This window comes from Bufo bufo, chromosome 3, assembly GCF_905171765.1.
Source record: "Bufo bufo chromosome 3, aBufBuf1.1, whole genome shotgun sequence".
Classification (NCBI taxonomy): domain Eukaryota; kingdom Metazoa; phylum Chordata; class Amphibia; order Anura; family Bufonidae; genus Bufo; species Bufo bufo.
In genome coordinates this window covers 610,102,716-610,128,781 of record NC_053391.1, presented here as the reverse complement: position 1 = coordinate 610,128,781, position 26,066 = coordinate 610,102,716, and the positions used below count along the sequence as shown (strand labels likewise).

General features: G+C 45.3%; 1 protein-coding gene across 1 annotated transcript in view; it reads left to right on the top strand.

Annotated features, from left to right (window-relative positions):
• Positions 1–26,066, top strand: part of CERS5 (ceramide synthase 5) — a 96,150-nt gene that overhangs the window by 30,306 nt on the left and 39,778 nt on the right. The window contains exons 2-3 of the mRNA XM_040426004.1: positions 10,259–10,364; positions 19,110–19,240. Of these exons, the coding sequence (XP_040281938.1) occupies positions 10,259–10,364; positions 19,110–19,240 (237 nt within the window). The remainder of the gene's footprint in view (positions 1–10,258; positions 10,365–19,109; positions 19,241–26,066) is intronic.

The following is a 26,066-nucleotide window of genomic DNA, read 5'->3' as shown; positions in this document are numbered from 1 at the left end:
AGCATGCGATCATAGAGTCGATGAATACTTGATCTGTAATCAGAAGGTTTAGCTCTATAAATCTGTCCGTTCCCATTCCCCATGTCCTAGGGCATGTCTGTACATCAGCCACCTCCGACACGCCAGCCATTGTGAAACCACAACTCCCAGCATGCTCCTTTCACTTTTGTGGAAGTTCCAAGAGCAGCCGAGCACGTGTGCATACTGGGAGTTGTAGTTTCACAATGGCTGGTGTGCCAAAGGTTGCTGACCCTAGCCCTGCGCAGTGACCGTCAGTGCATAGGGACACACCCTTTTTAACAGGGGGAATGCTGACCCCCAGTTGTCAATATATGAATTAATTTCCAGGAGGAATAACAGAGTGACAGCAGAACGTGGAGTTGTATGAAAGATGCTTCAGTGTGTATTTATTGGGAAATGCAAGTATTTGGTAAAACACACACCAGGTGAGTGAATGATTGCTGTGGCTCGCAAGCTCTCGGATAGACAAATGACAGGGCCGGCGGCCTACGACATGTGTGCATACATAATGGATAGCAAATACATCCTGGGGGGGGGTTTGGCCATGCCCAGTGGTTGGGTAAACATTATGCTTCATTACACAACTCCCATTGTGAGGCAGGGCAGCGGACAATGCACATATGGCTGGTTACACGAGATCCCATTGATGGGCAGGGGCCGGTAACGCTGTCAGCTGCTTATGTCATCGCCCTGTGAATGCACTAGACTTACCTACGGTAACTGATCTGGTGGCCTGCCCGCCTGTCAGTTACTCACGTTTCGATGTGAACAGCTGGCCTCTCACCACAGAAGCATTAACGAGCCTGTCCGAGGTTTTTTTAACTGATGACTTATCCTCAGGATCTGATCGGTGGGGGTCTGACACCTGGGGCCCGGCCGATCAGCTGTTTTAGAAGGGAGCGACGCTTGGAGTCACGCCGTAGCCATTGTATAGCGGCTGTGCTTTGTATTAGGGATGAGCGAATCGACTTCAGATGAAACATCCGAAGTCGATTCGCATAAAACCTCGTTCAAATACTGTATGGAGCAAGCGCTCCTCACAGTATTAGAATGTATTGGCTCAGATGAGCCGAAGTTATTACTTCATAAATTGATTTCTACTGTAAAAAACCATTTCCCGAGCTCGGGTTCGGTTCCAAGGTACCACTTAAGAACTGAACCAGAGTTCGGGAAATGTTTTTTTTTTACAGTAGAAATCAATTTATTAAATTATTACATGAAGTCTCGGAGCCAGGTGTTGGCACAGCGCTCGCTCCGTACAGTATTGGAACGAGGTTTTATGCAAATCGACTTCGGGTGTTTCATCCGAAGTCGATTCACTCATCCGTACTTGGTATCTCAGCTCAGCCCCATTCGCTGCAATGAGGCTGAGCTGCGCCGAGGACACGTGATATCACGTTCATCGGTCACATGGCCTATGCGCAGCTCAGCCCCATTGAAAATGGTGCAAAAAGGCCGTGGCACTACTGTGAGCGCCGATGCCTTCTCAGACAGCTGATCAGTGGGGGTCAGATACTGATGAGCTATCCAGACGATAGATCATCAGTTAAAAAAAATCTCGGAAAACCCTTTTGACGTCATCGAAAGAGAAGACGTCATCGGCGCAGACGCACTGAGGGAGTGCTGAGGAGGCGAGCGTCCTTCTCTCAGAGCGCCTGCGCCGAATGAAGACGGGCGCGGGATTTGAAATGCTGACAGGGCCAGCCGGAGGAGGAGAGCGCTCGCTGGCCCTGTCAATCAACAGGAGGAGGGGGCGGTTTTTTGCGGCGGCTACCAGCAAGTAGACGCTCTACTTGCTGGTAGTGAAGTGATTTGTATATTTTAAAAGATCGATTTTTAAGGAAAAGAAGCCACAGACAAAGGTAAGAGCCCTATATAGGGAATAGTCGTTAAATAAGAATTTTAACAAGCCCAAAAAAAAGTGTTTTGGGGGTGACAGAAGCCCTTTAAGGCGTCATGCACACGGCCATAGTTTTGGTCCACATCCGAGCTATGTTTTTTGCAAATTGGATGTGGACCCATTCATTTCAATGGGGCCTCAAAAGATGCAGACAGTACACCGTAAGTCTGTTCTGTGGCTCCACAAGAAATTAGAACATGTCCTATTCTTATCTGTTTTGTGGACAAGGATAGGACTTTTCTCTAGAAAAGGGGGGGGGGGGGGGAAGGCGGCATGCTCACGGCCAGGATCCATATTTGGGAATCCATGATTTGCAGACCGCAAAACAGGGCTTGAGGCGTAATTTGCACTTTTAGTGCACTGCCTGGCGATATTTATTTTTTATAAAAAAAAATATTTTTGGAAAAATCATCATACTGATTAATTTTTTTCACTCAGTGCAAACTGAGTTCAAGCGTGGGACCTGTTTGGCGAATGAAAGTGTAGCTGCCATTACTCTCCTCCTCCTGTGTAGGTGGCGCCAGACTTTGAAGAGTGCATCCTGCAGAAGAAGGGCCTAATTCCGGGGACAGCTGGCAGATCCCGGCTCCTCATGTGCCCCGGTGATTGGCTCTGGTACGGGGGAGCGGTGACGGAATGGGCTCCGCCACCTGATTACAGGGACCTGCACCTTGTCTGAAGGTCTGTAGGCTTTCCTCCTACCACCGCGCCGATCCCATCCACCAATCCCACTCCGACCGGTGGGTGGCTGCACCCTCCTATTACTGGTGCATGTATCGTATAGACTATTTCCCTACAACACATATGCGATTATGCAGTTAGCGCTCTAATGCTCTTACATAATCATGATGTCATTAGAAAAAAAGGCCTTGCCAGAAAAAATAATTGTGAAAAATTGATAATCATCTTTAAATGGAATATAATTGAGATCATTCATTATTTATTTATATTTTTTGGGCAAAATCCCCCATCCTCAGTGCACTTGCATAAGGAACCCTACAGCCACTTCACAACACAGGCACCCTTTTAATCAGCAGAATCTACCCTATCAGACAGTGTGTATGGTGTAGTAGAGTTGATCCTGCCGACAGATGCTCTTTAAGGGTGCGGCGACATGTGGCGTAAAAGCTGCAGATTCTTATTTTGTGCAGAAAATCTGCAGAGTTTACAGTGCAAGCAAAGTGGGTGAGATGTCGGAAATCTTATTCCCATGCTGCAGGGAAAAAACGCAGCTTAGGGTACTTTCACACTAGCGTTGCAATCCTGCAGTATTGGGGCCATAAAACCAACCCATTTCGGTCTGATTTTGCAACAGTTTTTGATTTGATCTGGCGTATCCTTAGGCCCCTTGCAGCGATCCGGATTAGGTCCGGATGCGTTCAGTTAAAAATGCGCGATTTCGCAAGCAAGCTCATTCAGTTTTGTCTGCGATTGCGTTCAGTTTTTATTGCGCATGATGAAATGCGCATTGATGCGTTTTGCACGCGCGTGATAAACTGAAGGTTTACAAACAATATCTCTTGGCAACCATCCGTGCGGATGCGATTTTCACGCTGCCCTATTCACTTCTATGGGGCCAGCGTTGCGTGAAAAACGCAGCATATAGAACATGCTGCGATTTTCACGCAACGCACAAGTGATACGTGAAAAACAACGCTCATTTACACAGACCCATTGAAATGAATGGGTCCGGATTCAGTGCGGGAGTAATGCGTTTGCCTCGCGCATTGCACCCGCGCGGAAAACTCGCTCATGTGAAAGGGGCCTAAGTGTTTGGCAGGTCTCCTGGTCTGGAAGTTTGTGTTTCCAATTTTCTCAGTGTTATGTATATTTATTGAGAGTGGTTGGTGTTAAAAACTGTTAGGTCATGTTCACACAGTGGCAACTGATCTGGAATTTTGGACTGAGATGATACCGTAGAATGCTGTGGTATTTCCTCCGTCCAAAACGCCGTTCAGTGACTGAACTGAAGACATCCTGATGCATCCTGAACGGATTTCTCTCCATTCAGAATGCATAGGGATGAAACTGATCAGTTCTTTTCCGGTATAGAGCCCCTAAGACGGAACTCGGTGCCGGAAAAGAAAAACGCTAGTGTGAAAGTACCCTTAGGCCTCTTGCACACGAAAGTATGTATTTTGGGGTCCGCAAAAAATACGTATGACATCCGTGTGCATTCCGTATTTTGCAGAACGGAACAGCTGTCCGCTAACAGAACAGTCCTATCCTTGTCCGTAATGCAGACAATAATAGGACATGTTCTATTTTTTTGCAGAACAGAAATACGGACATTTGGAATGCTCACAGAGTAGCTTCCATTTTTTTTTTTTGCGGACCCATTGAAGTGAATGGTTCCGCATACGGTCCGCAAAAAAAAAACGGAACGGTCACGGAAAGAAAATACTTTCGTGTGCAAGAGGCCTTAGACCCCCAGCAGTCAGATATTGACGACCTTTTCTGAGAACAGGCCATAAATATTACACTCCAGGAAAACTGGTTTCGGCATCAATAAGGGACATGTCCTTTCTTGGCACAATCGGCAAATCCACATGGAAGTAATCTCCTGCCGTCTGTGGATTCAGCCCACTTTCACCATGGGATCTGCGCACAAATGCACACCACCGTAGTTGGATTTTTTACAGCTCACACATGGACCCGTTCTTTACTCTGGGTGTGCAGAATATGCAGACGGTACACGGGCGTCCTCCTTGTGTTGTCCACATCTGCGTGGCTGTTCCACAAATTATTGAACATGTCCAACTTGCCCATTTTGCAGACAAAAATAGCCAGTTCTAGTAGAAAAATGCGGCGTGCAAACCGCTGGAATCCATGTTTTGCGAATTCGCAAAATGGATATAGTCGTGTGCATGAAACCTAAAGCAGGTGAACAAATAGCAAATACTCCCAAAAGAAGGTACGAGCTTAGTGCGCGCCAGTGTGGTGTGTGCTGGTTTCTGGAGGCTTTTACCGAGAGGCTCAGGGATGGACACATGGATGTGAAATTTCAGCTTGAGCTGCTAGGGGAGAGGGGGGGCTATACGAGGTACAGTCCGGTGAAATAGTCTGCATAGGTTTTACGCTGTCTGCACCAGTCCTGCGGGCTTTACCAGTGGTTATATGCTGGCATCTCTGTGACATGGTTAATAGACGTCTTTGTATCCGAGGCAAGTTGCCTTCCATACTGGCTTGTGAAGGGTTAATAAGATGACTCTGCAGCGACCTGCTCAGTGACAGGTTGTAAGTAAAGGGGAGCAGGTTTAGTAACAATAACTACACAGATTGAACACAGGTGAATTTGCAGGGACACTTACTGGTTCCCCTATTTTTCTACTGTGGTACCCATACGGGGAATTTATAGAGACTCGCACTCCACAATTCTTGCTTCAAAAACTTGCAGAATTGGGCTTTGTGACTCTGTGTCTATTTGCTAATAAATTTTGAGACCGTTTGCATTTTTATCCACTCAGTCCCACTTTGGAAGGTGGGCATGGTTAGTCTATCGTGCTGATTTACGCCAGATATACCAATTTCTTTAAAAAAAAGTTGCAAAAATTGTAGCGTACTTACTCCAAGAAAGGGATGGCATAGAAAGCGTAGGAGCGTCTCAAGACAGAAGTTGGACAACCCCTTTTTTTTTTTATATAACCCCACCCCGCGGCGGCTGTCAGGGAAGCATACTGAAAGGCAGTCGCCGCGATTCTGGATTTTCTGCAGTGATACACGAGTACTACAGCAAATGAAGGCTCCAGATTGCTATTTTTTTGTTTTCTTACTACCCGCTGTTCCCCTGCTGTCCGCAATCAAATGTGCACTGAAATGCGCAGTCTGTGCGGCGCTAACATAATGGAGTGGACTCCTGTGCATATTGACAGTGTATTTCAGCACAGCTTGAATGAGCGGAGTAGAAAATATTATTATGATATATTTTTTTTTTTTTTAGTACTACTGATGTATTACTTCAGATAATAGTCTAAAGATGCTCGATATTCGGACAGAAACTTTCATTCCTAACAATCTGCCCGTCTAAAGGTGCAGCAGCGGATCCTGTTTAGTGCTTGCAAGTAAATGATCGTTTCTGGGCAGCAGATCGTGATTTGTAATCGCTGATCTGCCCAGAAACCATGCAGCTTTATGCGGACCCATTGACTTGAATGAGTCTGCAATATATGGCAGAAGATAGGGCATGTCCTATCTTTCGCGGCGTGGTGGCATGGACCCGAATGCACACGGAAGTGCTTCGTAGTGCTTCCATGGGCTTCCGATCCGTGCCTCCGTTCCACACTGCGCAATATCTTGCGGATTGCGGACCTGTTCAAATCAACGGGTTACTGTGATAACTGGATTCACACGGCTGGTGCCCATATATTGCAGACCCGCTGTTTGCGGTCTGCAATATGGGCACGAATCACCTACAGTCATCTGATTGGGCCCTAAGATCCTGGTGACGATTCTGATTAAACCGAATCGGTCACCTCCGGCAAATCCTATTAGCAGCAGGGGTTCTACTGTACTTGACTCCACATCAGTACTTGCCCCCATTCTCCTGCCATGCACCCACAAACCAGGCGATGAATGCGTAGAGAGGACTTCTCTTGGAGTCTTCTCCATTATGTGCGCATGCACAGGAGTCCTTCACACATTTCATGGCTGATGTGCAGCCGCTCAGTGACGGTAATGGGGGTGACTATCATCGGGGGAATGTGTTTCATACATGTATTACTCTACTTATTGGGGCTTGCCAGAGGTGAAGGATTCCCTTTAACTGCTCCCCGATTCTCAGCTGTCTTCACTGTCCTGCTTGGGGACACATCACCACTATGGCCAGTCATTGGTTATGGGCCCCCATGCATGTCAAAAGTTTCATGCAGGGACCGAAGTGCAGTGAAGACAGCAGTAGACCCCCTGAGCCAGAAGTGAGCGTCTGGGAGCTGGTAAGTATCCTACTTCTCTTCACAGGTCCTCCTGGGTGGGCAGTTACTGGGGGGAAAAAAAAAACTTGGAAGACAATCCATTTAAAGGCTCAGTAAATGTGTCAAACACTGTGGGGGGAATTTATCATGAAGAGAATATTTGAAGTCAGTTTTGCTTGAGTCTGTGTTGTTGTACTTTGTGCCACATTTATCAAATGTCACATGTTTGATAGGTTTAAGGACAAGCCAAATCTAACACGTCTGTCTAGAGAAGCTCCTCCACCCTCCTCCTGGAGTGAGATTGCGGCTTTTAAAAAAAGTCTCAATGATAAATCTGGAGTGAAACTTATTACCATAGCTAACTACACCCACTTTCCCACCCATATTACAAAACTGGAGTGAGAGGTGTACAAATGTAAAAAGTCGCACATTTTGTGCAATCGCATAAATTTCGTGCAAAAAAGTTGCAAAAGCCCTATTATGCGTCTTTTTAATGCCAGAATTCTGGAGCGAAGGTATGATAAATCAGGGGCTGTGTTAAGTAACCAGTAACCGGCGCATGCGCACTCCATATCAGTATGCCTCTGTCCACAGTGGGCAATGTACTGCACAGGCCGCTGGATTATGAATGGAGACGAAAATGACGCCGCAAGGATACAGGGCTGGCCAGACGATAAAGAGGGGAGGATTCGGGCACAAGTAAGGCGGGGCGCACTGGGCACTTGCAATAGGTAATTTGCATAGCTTTAAAACTTTTTTGGGCACTTTGGAGACTATGAAAAACTAAAGCCAGGTACCATCAGTGTTATATATCTGCCTCCCACAGAGCTATATAATCAGTTTAAAACCTGTTATGTAGGTTTAAAAGTTGCAGTAATATTGTGATCACTGCGAAGCCTCATCCTAATCCTACAGAGAGGAAAAAACATAATATGCCACATAATATCTTTTATAATCACAGAATCACTCTCAGTTTATGTAATGGAAGTCATTAAATCGCTTTCTTTAATTTATAGTTATTACAGAAGAGCATTATATAATGGAGCATATTGCTGAGAGTGTGCTCCATTAAAGGGGTTCTCCGGGGAATTAAGAAAATGAAAATACTTAAATATTACTTTATTCTGAATATAGTCTCAAATACCTTTCATTATTTATAATGGCTCGTTTTGTCTGGGGAGCAATCATAAGGGGAAACAAAATGGCCGCTGTCCCATTAGTTCACACAAAACCTGTCCTGATCACACATGAGCTCAAGTTACTTTACAACACTAAGGTAAAGAGCTGTCTCCTCCTCCTCCTCCTCCTCATAAGAACTTTAGCTGAATCTCTGGGGAATTTAGTTCATGAGGAGACATGAAGTACAGAGAGGACGGAAAGGACAGGACAGACTGTGGTAATGGAGACTGCATACAAGTCCAGCTGCTCATTAGCCACAACCCCACCTCCTCTCATGTCTCATCTTCTCCATTCCAACAGAGATTCACCTGTATTCAGGATCATGATTCCTGACAAGCAGAGCAGAAAGGAGGATGAAGCAGCTTATAACCTAAGTGCTCTGAAGTAACTTGTCCTCCTGTGTGATTAGGACAGGTTTTGTGTGTACTGATAGGAGAAATAAAGTGGCCGCTGACCTAATGATTGCTCCTTAGACAAAACAAGCCATTCTACGTAATGCAATGTATTTGTGAATATATTATAAAATAATTAAGTGTTTTAATTTTTTTAATTCCTGGAGAACCCCTTTTAAGGCAGTATTCCGCCAGGCCATTGTCAGGCAGATAATCGCTGACAAGCGTTCATAGGAATGCTCGCTAGCGATGAACCGCCCTGTGTAATAGTGTCGCTGATTGCCTGATGAATGATCATGGGGTAGTCGCAACCTTTTTAAGCAGGTTTAAAAATCATCGCTTGCCGGCTGCAGATTGTGCCTGCTGTCGGTAAACAGTGATTCTGTATAGGGATGAGAGATGGCATAACTATCGCTGCTCCTCATACCGTGGAGGAGATCACTGCATGTAATAGGGGTGGTCTCCTCCGCTGACCTGCATGCGATTGTCGGGAAGGAATGCTTCCTTCCCGACTATTATCTGCCTGATCTGCAGGTTTAATACTAGCCTTACTTAGTATTTGACACATACACTGGATGGCATGTTCACACGTTCAAGATTTAAAGGGGTTTTCCTAATGTAAAATATTGATGACCTAGTTGCTGTCAGTTAGACCCCCACCGGTTTGATATCAATAACCTATCCTGAGCATAGTGACTGGTTTAAGTGCTCCGATATACAGCCGTTTGTGGGGAAGGAAGTGTTCCTTCCCAACAGTTGGCTTAGTGAAGGAGACCATTGCACTTACCTGCAGCGATCTCATTCACAGTATGAAGGATCACTACTGTAATCGCTTATCCCCATACAGCTGCATTGTTAATTCTGGAAAACCTTTTTAAAGGGGTTGTCCCACCAAAAATATTCTACAGCATCTGATTACTTTTGTAATTGCATGTAATAAAAAAAAAAATTCATAGCCAGTAGCCACAGACTTATTCAATAAAATGTATCTGCAAAGCGCCACCTGCATTTTTTTTAAATTTATTTATTCCCCCCCCTCTTATTTCTTTGTCCTGCTCACTGAGATGGCTGCACATGCTCAGTTTTATCCTTCAACCTTCTCCTGAGCTGTTATAGGGAGAGATCTTCAGCAGAATGGGCACGCCCACCGAGCTGCAGTAGTAAAGACACTCCCCTTGAGCTGTGATAGGGAGAGCATGGACACGCCCACCGAGCTGCAGTAGTAAAGACACTCCCCTTGAGCTGTGATAGGGAGAGCATGGACACGCCCACCGAGCTGCAGTAGTAAAGACACTCCCCTTGAGCTGTGATAGGGAGACCATGGACACGCCCACTGAGCTGCAGTAGTAAAGACACTCCCCTTGAGCTCTCAGCTTGATATAAATCTAGCAGAGTAATGAACGTGGAGATCTCTGGACCCATGTGAGGTACAGGGCTGGTTCTGGCTTTGTTAGAAAGAGACTGATATGATGCCTGATTTTTCATTTTTTACATTAGTCATGGGATATCCCCTTTAAGTACGGATTCTGCAAATAAATCCTTATCAGCAATCATTGTGTATGCAGTGCAAATGAACAGTGTATTTTACACCTCATTCATATGTTCACTTTGCTGTGGAAAAAAATCTGTGAGCAGAATGAGCATCCTACAGATTCCTCACATAGAAGCCACGTATTTGCTTCACTAAATGACAATGAGGCTAATGGGTCACTTGTAAAGTGCATGTCGGGTTTAATTCTGACTTGTGGACGTCCCCTGAATGGGAGTCTTGGGATTTGCAGTGTAGCTATACCCTGTAAAGCAGTCATGCTTTGGTTGAATATTGATATCTGATTAGATTTTCTGGTCTTTTCTAGATTTATTGCTAAGCCCTGTGCACTACGACTGGGCCTGCAGGACAGTGGACCAAGAAGAGCACAGCCCAATGCCATCCTAGAAAAAGTCTTCATTTCCATCACAAAGGTCAGTGACTTTACATTGCTCTGTCCTGCATCTCTATATTGATGACCTCAGGATAGGTTATCAGTATCAGATCGACCAGGGTGGACGACTCCCAGCACCCCTGCCAGTCAGCTGTTTGAAGAGAAAGCAGCGCTTATACGAACAGCTGATTGCCTGGGGTGTCGGGAATCGCCCTCTCCCCCCGTCAATCTAATATTAACGAACTTTCCTGAGGAAATCTAGTGAGCTGCCCAGTTATGGAGCCCAACACTGCTTCCTACGTGTTGGGCAAAACAGATTCATATTAACTAAATATTAATGTGGAACGCCCTAATAATTAGCTAATAGCTATCAAACCTGCCAGATATACAGGACCGCATCACATCCAGGCAAATAGTATTTAACAGCACAGTGATGGTTATCATCTACATCCCTGTTGGTCCATGGCAGTGAAGGGTTTAATGTCTGTGTCTCTGGTGGTCCTGGGCAGTATAGGCGTTAATGTCTGTGTCTCTGGTGGTCCTGGGCAGTATGGGCATTAATGTCAGCATTCCTAGTGATCAGAGAAAAGGATTAATGGCAATATATCTGGTGGACTATGACAGTCAAGGGGTTAAAAAAATCTTTTTGGTCATTTTGGGCAGTGAAAGGGTTTGTATAAAGATCCTTTGGGGTCCCGGCTAGGGAAGGGGTTAATCTCTGTATGCCAGGTGTTTTATGGCAGTGAGGGGTTAACTCCAGCTTCCCTGGGGGTTTTGGGAGCAGTGAAGGGGTTAGTCAGCAATTAAGAGTTGTGAAGTTTCAACAGGGAGCCAGACAACTTGGGATTGTGGGGGGGGGGGGGGGGGGGGGGGGGGCAGTTTGTAAGAAAGAACAGATAACAGATTCTCCGCCACTGCTCTAGTTCTCCCGGCAAGGCTCTGTTTTTCCGGCTGCAGCAATGACGTGTGACTGCTGCAGCCAATCACTAACCTTTTTAAGTGCACAGCTGAGGCCAGTGATTAGCTGCAGCGGTCATGATGTATTGTCATCGTGACGCCACCTCTGCAGCCAGGAAAACAGAGCCCTGCTGGGAGAAGTGGCATGGGATCTGTCAGGTAAGTAATGATGTATTATCTTAGAGGTTGAGACCTTGAGTTGTCCAGTTCCTTTTGAAACTGGACAACCCCTTTAAGGGTTCCTGGTGCAAGGAGGGGGAATGATTAATGTTGAATTCCTTGGGTCCAGTGTTATCCATGATCTAACAGGAGGCCGTAACCTGTCTCCTCCCTGCATTAATTATAGAGATGAATGCAAGGAGGGGATAGAGAGGATGAGCGGCTGATGGCTGCACAGATCATAGGGAGAACTGTGCAGAGGGGATAGAGAGGATGAGCGGCTGATGGCTGCACAGATCATAGGGAGAACTGTGCAGAGGGGATAGAGAGGATGAGCGGCTGATGGCTGCACAGATAATAGGGAGAACTGTGCAGAGGGGATAGAGACGATGAGCGGCTGATGGCTGCACAGATAATAGGAAGAACTGTGCAGAGGGGATAGAGACGAGCGGCTGATGGCTGCACAGATAATAGGGAGAACTGTGCAGAGGGGATAGAGACGAGCGGCTGATGGCTGCACAGATAATAGGGAGAACTGTGCAGAGAGGGGATAGAGAGGATAAGCGGCTGATGGCTGCACAGATAATAGGGAGAACTGTGCAGAGGGGATAGAGACGAGCGGCTGATGGCTGCACAGATAATAGGGAGAACTGTGCAGAGAGGGGATAGAGAGGATAAGCGGCTGATGGCTGCACAGATAATAGGGAGAACTGTGCAGAGGGGATAGAGAGGATGAGCGGCTGATGGCTGCACAGATAATAGGGAGAACTGTGCAGAGGGGATAGAGACGATGAGCGGCTGATGGCTGCACAGATAATAGGGAGAACTGTGCAGAGGGGATAGAGACGATGAGCGGCTGATGGCTGCACAGATAATAGGGAGAACTGTGCAGAGGGGATAGAGACGAGCGGCTGATGGCTGCACAGATAATAGGGAGAACTGTGCAGAGAGGGGATAGAGAGGATGAGCGGCTGATGGCTTCACAGATAATGGGGAGAACTGTGCAGAGAGGGGATAGAGAGGATGAGCGGCTGATGGCTGCACAGATCATAGGGAGAACTGTGCAGAGGGGATAGAGAGGATGAGCGGCTGATGGCTTCACAGATAATGGGGAGAACTGTGCAGAGAGGGGATAGAGAGGATGAGCGGCTGATGGCTGCACAGATCATAGGGAGAACTGTGCAGAGAGGGGATAGAGAGGATGAGCGGCTGATGGCTGCTCAGATCATAGGGAGAACTGTGCAGAGGGGATAGAGAGGATGAGCGGCTGATGGCTGCACAGATCATAGGGAGAACTGTGCAGAGAGGGGATAGAGAGGATGAGCGGCTGATGGCTGCACAGATCATAGGGAGAACTGTGCAGAGGGGATAGAGAGGATGAGCGGCTGATGGCTGCTCAGATCATAGGGAGAACTTTGCAGAGAGGGGATAGAGAGGATGAGCGGCTGATGGCTGCACAGATCATAGGGAGAACTGTGCAGAGAGGGGATAGAGAGGATGAGCGGCTGATGGCTGCACAATTCTCCCTATGATCCAGTAGCAAACTTATCCTGAGTGGGGACAACATCTGTGCTACACTGCGCCTTAGAGGGAGCACTGGCTGCCGTCCTGACACTCTCTTGTCTTTACAGCCACACTTACACTAGTGAGGTAGTCACCTAGCCTGCATATCACAAATAAGCAGTAGAGTGTGCATCTTTACTGCAGTAGGGAGCATGAAGTTATCAGCTATAGCGGCTGCTTATCTCCAGAAGAACAAAGGACAAGTTGAAAATGCAACACTCCTGAGACACAGAGCTACTGTCAGGTTGACCCCGTACATATTACTCCAGTATTAAAGGAGTTTTCTGAGATATTTTTACAGATGACCTGTGATCCAACACCCTGGACCCCCGTCAATCGCTGTTTCAGAATGCATCGGTACTTGCAGTGGCGCCACGGCCTTCTCCCTTCTCACCAAGCACAGCGCCAACCATTTGACAGTGGCTGTGCTTGGTATTACAGCTCAGCCCAATTCAGTGGGGCTGAGCTGCGGGCTGAGCTGCGCCTAGGCCATGTGACCAATGCACATGACCTCACATGGCTTAGGGAAAGCTGCGGCGGTACTGAGAGTGCTGGTGTGGGTCCCGGGTGTCGGACCCCAACCCATCAGATACTGATGACCTATCCAGAAAATCCTTTTTAAGGTATAAAGACTGCACTACCGCTCACCGACCAGGATCACCTCCTGAGACTTGTGGTTCCACAATGTCTGTTGGTGCTCAGTGCCAAACAGAAGACTCTCCAAAATATTCCAGGTATCGAAGAAGCACGGCACTCGCCATTAGACAAGCTTGCAGTCTATGTACGTGAAACGGCCGTCGGCCACCCTGTGTGTATCTTGCTATACTCGTGATTTGTACATGTTATGGAGCTAATAAAAGAATACACGTTTGTCTAATGGTGAGTGTCGTGCTTCCCCCGTGCACATTAGATCTTGCATGTATGGCCAGTTTAAAGCTGTTATTTCCAAGGCTCTGATCGGTCATCCACCCCGGAGCCAACACCGAGGGGCAGAGTTCGCGTTCATTGATGACCGGGTTTTGTGTGAGACCTTAGATGTGAAACGACAGAATATCACGGTACAAGGAGATAACGCTCTGCCTTGGTCCTGGCAGACCATAAAATTTATTGCTGTGTGCCTCGCTCCTTGTACTTTAATATCACGAGGCAGTGGTTAGCACTGCTGTCCTAGGTATGAATCCGACCAAGGACAACATCTGCATGGAGTTTGAATGTTCTTCCCGTGTTTGTGTGCGTTTCCTCCCACACCCCAAAGACATAGTGACGGGGAACTTAGATTGTGAGCCCCATTGGGGACAGGGTGATGCTGATGTCTGTAAAGCGCTGCAGAATATGTCAGCGCTATAGAAGTGCATAAAATAAATAATAAAATCTGAAAAAAATAATGATGGGGTAAGGGGGAATGACACCACTGACTTGTGTAGTATTCTTCTCTCTCCCCCACTGCTTTCTTTCTAGTTTTATATGTATGGGAACTTTTCCACTTGCAGCCTGTTTTCATTTAGTAGATGGAAGCCGCATCCTAAGAGATCATTGCCATTAATGGGTTCCATCAGGATTGAGAACGGCGTAGTCCGCTGGGATGTTCTACCTAGAAAGAAAATAGTCTGATCCCATTAAAACCAGTCTGATCCATTAGCACCCATTGTGCTTCATTTTCAGATTCATGCAGTCTGAACAGGCCCTGAGCTGTTGGGATCAAGAGCCTCATTTGCTTACATCTCTGATATAGACCACTAGACCTTTTGTCATTTGCTCTAATTCGATGTGCAAAATGCAAACACGCGTTTGAAGGGTTCGAAACGTACACTTGTGTTCTATGAAGTAAAGCTGGTCATGAACTTTAGATATTAGCTGGAAAATCCCTTCAATTTCAGTGGGATTGAGGAGACTGACCGGTTACGTGACCCCCATTAGCCATTGCAGTCCCTGAGGACGGACTCTTCTCTAAGCAGAGAGCCGACATCCATCTCTTGTTTGTGCTCTCCATATATTAGGCAGGCCGTATACTGGTCCTGTCCTTTAGAGGAGTTGGTGTCATGTTCCTAGGCCCTGTCTGATGGACAGGTGTGCCCATTGTCATACATCTCATAAGAGCTTGTGGCTTTGTCCTCCGGTGAATAGGACTGTGTCACACAATATCTGGACGTGATTGATCATATTTCAGTGCTGGTTAAAAAGGATTGCTGCTCCATTAAAGTCTTATCTAATTCAATAGCAAATGGTACGGCCATGTTTGCAGTCTGTAGTCATTGTTAAAGATGCTTGTGGACAGTTACTCCTCTCATGGCCATTTAAAGTTGCCCCCTATATTTTAGATGTAATTCCAATGTAAATGTCCGTCTGCTGTGTCCTGCCCAAGTGGATCTGGGAAAGAAAAGTTTCTGCTTGTCGAAGGTTGTGAAGGGAGTCTTATTGGCCAGGTAATGGGAAAAGGGATTGTAAGGAAGCTCTTATCCAGGAGGAGAGAAGCTGGGTCTGCTTGGATGGCCTCCTTTTAAAGGGGTTGTCTCATCTGAGGCAATGGGATCATATCGCTAGGATATGCCCCCATTGTCTGATAGGTGTGGGACCCGCACCCATCTCCTAAATAGAGCCTCCCTCCATTAATTTTCTATGGGGCCTCTGAAAATAGCCAAGCGCTGGCTCTGCTATAACTGTAGGGCCCATAGAAGTGAATGGGAGCAGTCGCCGGCTCCCATTCACTTCTATGGGGAGAGCGCTTGGTGGTGGCCGGACCGGAGTCCTCCAGTCACCACTTTGGCCCACTCCATTCTCAATATAGGTGCGGGTCCCAGCAGTGTGGATATAGCGATATGCCCCCATTGTCTGAGATGACATAACCCCTTCAAGTCAACATCTGGCACTTGGAACATGACATGGAAATGTATGCCAAAACCAAAATAAATTTTTATGGGTTTCGGGTAATAGTTTCTCCTGATGGTGACTACCAAGTAGGCATAGGGAGTCCTGCAGGGTAGGTGTGAATATAGAGGCACGACCATCAGTGAAACGAGATGAACTAAGGTGAGCGCTGCTCACCTCTATGGTTGGGCTCGGGGCACAACAGCTTTTAGCGCTGGCTGATGCTCGCTGTCCTGCCGGATTCAGGGGTTAGGACCAGAAGATTGACAAAAGGAATGAGTAAGAAAGGGACATGCTAGCAGTGCTGCTTCAAAGCAAAACTCCAAATGGAAAAAGATGATGATGGCTTATTTTCTGTATGACCGCGCATTACAGGATTGCACTGGTCCCTTCGTCAGGTCAGTTATAACATGTCATGTTGGTTAAGTCGCAATCGACCTGACGAAGGGACTAGTGTAGTCCTGAAACATGTTGTCATCCAGCAAATGAAGGATTCATCATCTATTTCCGTTTGGGGTCTTGCTTTGAAGCAGCGCCGCTATCAAGTCCCTTTCTAAGGGTACTTTCACACTAGCGTTTTTCTTTTCCGGCGCTGAGTTCCGTCCTAGGGGCTCAAATCCGAAAAAGAACTGATCAGTTTTATCCCCATGCATTCTGAATGGAGAGTCAGTCCTTCAGGATGCATCAGGATGTCTTCACTTCAGTCTTTTTGACTGATCAGGCTTTTCAGAAAAACGTAGCATGTTGTATTTTTACCTCCGGCCAAAAATCCTGAACACTTTGAACGCCGGATCCGGTCTTTTTCCCATTGACTTGCATTAACGCCGGATCCGGTGCTGTGTGTTCAGTCAAACCGGATCCGGCTTTTGCATGTTAAACCCGAAAAATGTGAAAAAAAAGTTAAAGTCCATAAATGGCGGATCCGTTTTTTCCAATGCATTTTTTCATTGTGATCAAAATCCTAATCAGGATTCAAATGTAATCCGTTTTCACGCGTTTTTCCGGATCCGGCGGGCAGTTCCGGTGTCGGAATCGAACGCCGGATTAAAACAACGCTAGTGTGAAAGTAGCCTTACTCATCCCTATTGTCAATAGCTGGCAATAGACAGTCAGCTTTTGTCCTCCTGGATAAGCACTTATTTATTTTGCCCAAGTGCAGGTTTTTCCAGTCTCTAGTGGTGGTAGCTTTGGAAGAGATGTGCCCTTCACATTATAGGACATGCTGGGATCTCCGCATTGCTCAGGAAGGACGGGTGGAGCGCAGTACATACATAAGCTGCAGGGACAATACAGCCTGTGCTAGCAGAGCAGCGGTCATACGTTCCAGTGCTGCTTCCCACCCACAGGGCTGCGTTAGCATCATGGTCCTTATAGTGATAAAGTGACTAGTAATGAAGACAGAACAGGTAATAGTTGCCTAAATACTTATGTAATGCATATTTATTTGGTTTGGGGGGGGGGGGGGGTTGGAGAGAGTTGAATGCGCTTGTGGTGCATCCGCTTTAATGGGTCTGTTACAGATTACTATGTGAATGTCTGTTTTTTCTTTTTGACGATCAAGCTCATGAAATTATAGATTATTTTAGGGGAGGTGATGTGGGAACTGAGCAAGCGGCACCCTAGTCTCTCAACAGGGTTCATTGTGAATGACGTGCTGATCCTAATCCATCATACTGCCTTGTGTTTGTGCATTAGAAGAACCACAAATTGATTTACTAAATTCCTTGCTTCTCCAGTGGTACCTGTCGGTCTTTTTGTTTTCGGGGATGTGCTGTAAATCAGCATGACTGCTGCAGCCAATCACAACCGTCAGCATGTGATTGGTGCCAGTGATTGGCTACAGACTTAGTAACATGAATTTACGGCATGTTCTAACTCTTGGAAGATAAGCAAGCACTGTGGGGGTCTTTCTTCGGCAGTCCCATGGAGATAGAGTGGCCTCTTGCGTTTCAGACTTCTTCGCCAGTCATAGGCGGGCAGAAATGACCCTTTCTCATGATCAGTTGAGGTTCCAGAGGTCGTACCTCCACAGATCATACTCTTATTGCCTGTCCTTGGTTGTCTGGCATCTTGTTTGCCAGTTCTTCCACTCTGATTTGGTTCCCATAATGCAGCCTACTTTCCCAGCATGCCCGAGGCGTTGCAGAGATATACGAGGTGGCATCTCCTCACACCGCTCTACTCTAAGGGCAACAAGTGATAGATCAGTGACCCAGATTCTCAGTATATTCTTAGGTGATGCAGCTTCACCCTGTTCACCCCCATGCGTACTGCTTGTGATATGTTTCTTCCTGTCAACACTTATTAGCAGGAGGTTGGGTTGAGCAGTGTGAAGCTGCCTACCATAGGATACACTGGAGATTCTGCATACAGCACACACAAGGAAACAGACAGTATGAGTCTGGGCAGCTAATGGTTGAGTGGAGTAGTCTTCAATATCACTGTACTTTGTCTCCCTTAGATAAAAGACGTATCTTCATCTGCTCTCTATGCATGGAGGAAAAATACAGAGGAGCTGGGTTGGGGAGGGGAGGTGTCTGAGAGCTGACAGCAGGCATTTTAGAGGTGATGATGTAATGCTGTAGTTCACAGGAAGTCAGCTACACAGGAGAGCGAGCTATGGACTACATGGATGTTAATGGTAACTTGGCATTATACTGCATGTCCAAAAAATGCTGGAATGCTTTTTTTAAGGGCTCATGCACACGAACGTATTTTCTTTCCGCTTTCGTTTGTTGTTTTTTTTGCATACCGTATGTGTAACCATTCACTTCAATGGGTCTGCAAAAACAACGGAAGGTACTCCGTGTGCATTCCGTTTCCGTATTTCCGTTCCGCAAAAAAGTAGTGCATGTCCTATTATTGTCCGCAAATCACGGTCCGAGACCCCAATCAAGTCAATGGGTCTGCAAAAAATACAGAACGCACATGGAACACATCCGTATTTTGCGTATCCATACTGTAGAAATGCGTTGCCCAGCCCATATTGCTCATGTGTTTGGTGATTAATAAGTTACTGTCTCTGTTTCCGATCCGCAAAAAAGATCGCATACGGATATGTTTTGTGGAATAATGGAACGGAAGAGGACTTAAATCAGAGAAGAAAAAAAAACTCTGATACGGAACAAAGGAGCCATGAAAAACGGATGGCAAAACAACAACGGTCGTGTGCATGAGGCCTAACTCTGTGCATTGTGAGGTGTGTATCCTGTTGTTCTAATGCTGCTCTTCTATATCCTAGTGTCCCGATGGGAAGCACCTGGAGGGACTATCCAAACAGCTGGACTGGGACGCACGTAAAATTCAGAGGTGGTTTAGGCAGAGGCGGAATCAGGATAAGCCAAGCTTAGTACGGAAATTTTCAGAGAGCATGTAAGTAAAAAAGGCATACATATACTATACATATGGTTTTCGTTTCTATTTTATTTCTTTTCTTCCAATACCAAGGAACTATAGAAAAATATTGCACAGAAATGTTTCCTACTGTGAGGTTGGATGGTATGTACAGCATGCCAAGTAAGACTGTAGATATCACACCTTCTGCTTTAAAGGACACATGACAGATCATATTGTCAAAAAAAATAGAAGTGTTTGATTTTTCTCCTGTGTTAACGCCCACAATGACCACACGTTTTGCAGTACAGATGGAAAGATGTGCACATAGTTTGGCCTTGTAAAAGCGGCCTGGGTTTACTTTCACACTGGCGTTTTGGCTTTCAGTTTGTGAGATCCGTTCAGGGCTCTCACAAGTGTCCAAAACGGATCAGTTTGCATTCTGAATGGAAAAGGATCCGCTCAGAAGGCCTCAGTTTGCCTCCGTTCCATTTCCATTCCACTTTGGAGGTGGACACCAAAACGCTGCTCGCTGCTGAGCCAAACGGATCCATCCTAGCATAGAAACATAGAATGTGTCGGCAGATAAGAACCATTTGGCCCATCTAGTCTGCCCAATATACTGAATACTATGGATAGCCCCTGGCCCTATCTTATATAAAGGGTGGCCTTATGCCTATCCCAGGCATGCTTAAACTCCTTCACTGTATTTGCAGCTACCACTTCTGCAGGAAGGCTATTCCATGCATCCACTACTCTCTCAGTAAAGTAATACTTCCTGATATTACTTTTAAACCTTTGCCCCTCTAATTTAAAACCATGTCCTCTTGTAGCAGTTTTTCTTCTTTTAAATATTCTCTCCTCTTTTACCTTGTTGATTCCCTTTATGTATTTAAAAGTTTCTATCATATCCCCTCTGTCTCGTCTTTCTTCCAAGCTATACATGGTAAGGTCCTTTAATCTTTCCTGGTAAGTTTTATCCTGCAATCCATGTACTAGTTTAGTAGCTCTTCTCTGAACTCTCTCCAAAGTATCAATATCCTTCTGGAGATATGGTCTCCAGTACTGAGCACAATACTCCAGATGAGGTCTCACTAGTGCTCTGTAGACCGGCATGAGCGCCCCCCTCTGTCTACTGGTAATGCCTCTCCCTATACACCCCAGCATTCTGCTAGCATTTCCTGCTGCTCTGTGACATTGTCTGCCTACCTTTAAGTCTTCTGAAATAATGACCCCTAAATCCCTTTCCTCAGATACTGAGGTTAGGACTGTATCACTGATTTTATATTCTGCTCTTGGGTTTTTACGCCCCAGGTGCATTATCTTGCACTTATCAACATTAAATTTTAGTTGCCAGATTTTTGACCATTCCTCTAGTTTTCCTAAATCCTTTTCCATTTGGTGTATCCCTCCAGGAACATCAACCCTGTTACAAATCTTTGTGTCATCAGCAAAAAGACACACCTTACCATTGAGGCCTTCTGCAATTTCGCTGATAAAGATATTAAACAATATGGGTCCCAGAACAGATCCCTTAGGTACCCCACTGGTAACCAGACCATGGTCTGAATATACTCCATTGACTACAACCCTCTGTTGTCTGTCCCTCAGCCACTGCCTAATCCATTCAACAATATGGGAGTCCAAGCCCAATGACTGCAATTTATTGATAAGCCTTCTATGTGGGACAGTATCAAAAGCCTTACTAAAGTCTAGATAAGCGATGTCTACTGCACCTCCGCCATCTATTATTTTAGTCACCCAATCAAAAAAATCAATAAGATTAGTTTGACATGATCTCCCTGAAGTAAACCCATGATGTTTTTCATCTTTCAATCCATGGGATTTTAGATGTTCCACAATCCTCTCCTTAAGTATGGTTTCCTAAATGCTATCTTTTTGTTTTTAATGATTTTGGCCACTTCTGCTGAGTACCACAGTACTTTGCTTTTAATGACAAGCCTAATGCAATTTTCTGTTGCCTTCAATAGTGCCACATTTAAGTAGTCCCATTTCTCCTGGACTCCAATGAAACTGTTCCAATCTGATAGGGACTTGTATACCTCTAATCTAATTTTAGAAATGTAAGTTTTTCTAAAACGTTTGTTTTTGTGTGGTGTGACTCAGTCCCTGTACTTATAGTAAACCACACTGACTGGTGATCACTAGATCGGAAGCTTTCCCTTACAGTAATATCATATACCAAATTCCGATTTGTGAATACTAAATCTAAAATGGCCTCCTTCTGGGTTGGCTCCTCAACTACTTACTGTAGAGATAATCCCAGTAGGGAATTTAGAATATCTGTACTCCTGGCAGAACTAGCTATTTTGGTTTTCCAGTTTACATCAGGAAGATTGAAGTCTCCCATAATGATAACTTCCCCCTTCATTGTCATTTTAGCTATTTCCTCAACTAGTAGATCATCTAATTCTTTGACTTGGCTAGGTGGTCTATATATCACACCTACACGAGTTAACTTATGATTATCAAGCTGCAAGGTAACCCAAACTGACTCTAAATTGTTCTCGCTAACTTGTATCAAATTAGATTTTATGCTATCTTCAACATACAGGGCTACCCCTCCCCCCTTCTTGCCTTCTCTGTCTTTCCTGTATAGAGAGAATCCTGGTATTGTTATATCCCAGTCATTACTCCCATTAAACCACATCTCGGTAACAGCCACTACATCTATATTCTCAGATGCCATTATAGCCTCAAGTTCATTGATCTTATTCCCTAAACTGTGAGCATTTGTAGACAAGAATCTGAGCTTCTCATTTCTTAATCTTTGTGCTACTGGCATCTTCTGACATTGTTCCGGGGGGCAGTTGGACTGCTGGATTATCACTCTTCCGCCCCCCTTTCCTAGTTTAAATGCTCCTTAGCAAATACTTGGAACTGTTCACCGAGGACATTCGTTCCCTCGAGAGAAAGATGCAAACCATTTTTCTTGTACAGTTCTTTTCCATTCCAACAAGAGCTAACATGAGACACAAAGCCAAACCCTTGGTTCAGACACCATTCACTAAGCCATACATTGAATTCCTTAATGCGCATCTTCCTGTCATGCTGAAGGTTATGCACAGGCAAAACTGCAGAGAATGAAACAGTTGATGCAACCTCCCGTATATCCTTTCCAAGTGTGTGAAAAGCTTCTTTCACCTTTGAAACCTCATTGCAAGCCAGATCGTTTGTCCCAAGATGGACAATAACATCCACCTCCCTTTCCTGCTTTGCTTGCCTAACAATATTAAGGATCCGTCGTCTATCCCTGCTAGCGGTAGCACCAGGGAGACATCTCACAACACCATTTTCCTCAAACTTCACACCTCTTATGATGGTATCGCCCACCAACAGCTGCTTACCATCAGTCTTCACCTTCTCCTTTTTGTCTTTGGGAGATGATTGTTCCTCATCCACTGCGCTTGAGCCATCCTCCATGTTGCTCTTGCACTCTGAAAGTGCTGCAAATGAATTATGGAGAGCCACAGACTGTGGCAGTGGCATTGCAACGTTCTCAGCCTGAGTTTAACGGTTAATTTACAAATCTCAGATTTAGGGTCCATTTACACGTCCGTAAGTGTTTTGCGGACCGCACATCACAGACACTATAATAGAAAATGCCTTTTCTGGTCCGCAATTGCGGACAAAAATAGGACATGTTCTATTTTTTTCAGGAACTAAATTGCGGATCCCGAAAATGCGGATGCGGATCCAGGAAATGTGGATTTGCATCCGTTCCAGCCCCATTGAAAGTGAATGGGTCTGCAAATTGCGGAACGAATGCGGACCCAAATTACGGACGTGTGAATGGACCCTTAAAAAAGGCAATTTCCTGCTGCATTATGGAGAGCTGTCTACAGATCAGACAGTATCCAAACCTCCGAAGAGTGGAACCTGAAATAAAAGCGCAACAATTCCTTCTCAGAACCAGATTTGCCATTGTAAAGAGGGGAAAGATTTTAAACAAACAAGTCTTACTTGTTTAAATTGCATCCACCTCCACACAATGTAAGTCAATGGGGACGGATGCGTTTTCTCTGACACAATCTGGCACAATAGAAAACTGATCCGTCTCCCATTGACTTTCAATGGAGTTCATGACAGATCCATCTTGGCTATGTTAAAGATAATACAAACGGATCCGTTCTGAACGGATGTAGACGGTTGTATTATCTGAACGTATCCGTCCATGACTGATCCGCACAAAACGCGAGTGTGAAAGTAGCCTAAGAAACTAAACCAACTAGAATTTTTTTTTTTTTTGCTAATGCTATAAAATAAAAAAAAACAGCACGATATACCTTGTTAATTATACCTTTTATGTATTCTTTTTTTAGCTTTTATTATTTTTGGATACTTGTATTGTGGGAATTTCTAGGTGTGTCCTACATTCTATCAGACTGAGGTGTGGCCATGATCAGCTGTGTTTCCTTCTTACTGAACTAGTCCACACAATCCTTGGACAACCCAGGTTATGTTAGAGGACATTTTACCGGCCCTGATATTACAGTATTAGTACTGGCAGTGTATGGCATGATCAGTAGAGGTCAGTGCGCTATTTTTTTTTTTTCTTTAGATCTGCTGCTCCGTTGTCCCGCTGTGTCCCTCGTTCTCTTTTGTATGGTAATTAATAGCACCGGTATTGGCATTTTTTCCCCTCTCCCTGGCTGAGACGCCACTTGAGAAATGCCGCCGTCTCCTCCTCCCTGTACCGATGCTATTGATTATCATACAGGGCGGCAAAAGAGAACAAGGGGCACAGTGGGGCAACAGAGCAGCCGATCTGGAAAAAAAAAAATTGCGCGCTGATATCTACTAATAATGCCCTACGTTGCCAGTACTAATATTGTAATGTCAGGAGGACCAGTGAAAGGTCCTCTTTAAGGCAGATTTCACATGTGGACAAAATTGTTGGTCCACAATGGTCACTAAAACTGACAGAAGTAAATAAATAATAATGAACAAAAATGTACTGAAAATCCACTAAATCAGACATTGCTTATGAATTGTGGTTTAACAGAATAATTATAAAAAACCAAACTAATGAAACTGGCCTGGACAAAAAAATGATGGCACCCTTAACGAAATTTTTTATTGCACAACCTTTTGAAGCGAACAAGTGATTTCTATAACGCTCAGTGAGACTTGTGCACCTGTCCATATTGCTTCCTTTGCTGGCTGGAGTCATTTTCCATCACATTACACACTGCTCGTTTCCATGGCTACAGACCACCCTGCAATCCATCAGTGGTGGTCGTGCTTGCACAATATAGGAAAAAGGGTCAGTCTCTCTGGTGGCTGGGACCATCGGAGTGCACATAGGCCAGTGCTTTTAACTATATTGTGCAAGCACGACCACTACTGATGGATTGCAGGGTGGTCTGTAACCATGGAAACGAGCAGTGTATAATGTGATGGAAAAATGAATCCAGCCAGCAAAGGAGGCAATATGGATAATAACAATACATTAGTAAGAGCCTTGTATTAACTTTCTCTACATGATAAAGGCTTCTTACTGAAGTGAGACAACCCCTTTAAAAGGGACACTGACAGGCCCAATAAGCATATTTAGGTATATATATGACAGTACAGGTCTTATCAAGTGTATTAAAATCATCTAAGTAGCCCCCCCTGTCCACCTTTATAATTACGGAAAACGAAAGTTTTATAACCTGCTTATCTCGTCTCCAATCTGCCCAAGGGGCGGCGGTTCATCTCAAAATGCGCCCAGCCAGCCGCTCCCAACTGCCGTTCTGAAGCCCCGCCCAGCTCATCAATATTCACTTCGCTGGGCGGCGGCTACAACTCTCCCCAACTCAAGTGTCCGGCGCATGCGCATAAAGCAGAGGCTGCAGCGGCCTCTAAGACGCAGACTGTCTGTACGCAGGCGCGATGTGACCCCGGCTGGGCGCATGCGCTGAAGATTAGACGGAGGACGTGCCCAGAGGATTGAATTGCCCATGCGCAGGATCTTGAGTCGGGGATAGTTGTAGCCGCCGCCCAGCGAAGTGAATATTGATGAGCTGGGCGGGGCTTCAGAACGGCAGTTGGGAGCGGCTGGCTGGGCGCATTTTGAGATGAAACGCCGCCCCTTGGGCAGATTGGAGACGAGACAAGCAGGTTATAAAACTTTAGTTTTCGGTATTTATAAGGTGGACAGGGGGGTACTTAGATGATTTTAATACACTTGATAAGACCTGTACTGTCATATATATATACCTAAATATGCTTATTGGGCCTGTCAGTGTCCCTTTAAGTCCACTTTGGCTAAGACAGTAAAGGATGGTGCATCTGACACTGTTGTACTTTTACCTTGGAGTTCGCCTTTACTCTCTTTAAAAGTTTTCTGGGCTCTTTTGTTACCATTCGTATTATCAGTCTCTTCAATTTGTCATCAATTTTCCTCTTGCAGCCACGTCAGGGAGGTTGGCTACAGTCCCGTAGACCTTAAACCTTTGAATAATATGTGCAGCTGTAGTAACAGGAGCATCAAGCTCTGTGGAGATGGTCTTATAGCCTTTACCTTTTAACATGTTTGTCTGTAATTTTCTATCTAATCTCCTGAGACCATGCTCTCCTTAGTTTTCTTTGGTCCATGTTTAGTGTGGTTACCACCATGGTACCAAACACCACAGTTACTACGTTTCACCCCTTTAAATAGGCAGACTGACTGATTACAAGTTTGAGGACACCTGTGATGCCAATTTCAGGACACATCTTAGTTTAACGTGTTCTTATGGTCAAATTATTTTAAATCTTTTCCATCCTTTTTGTCTAGGCCAGTTTCAATCGGATTTTTTTTATTTTTTTATTATTCTGTTGAACCACAATTCAAAAGCAATGTCTGATTTTCAGGAGT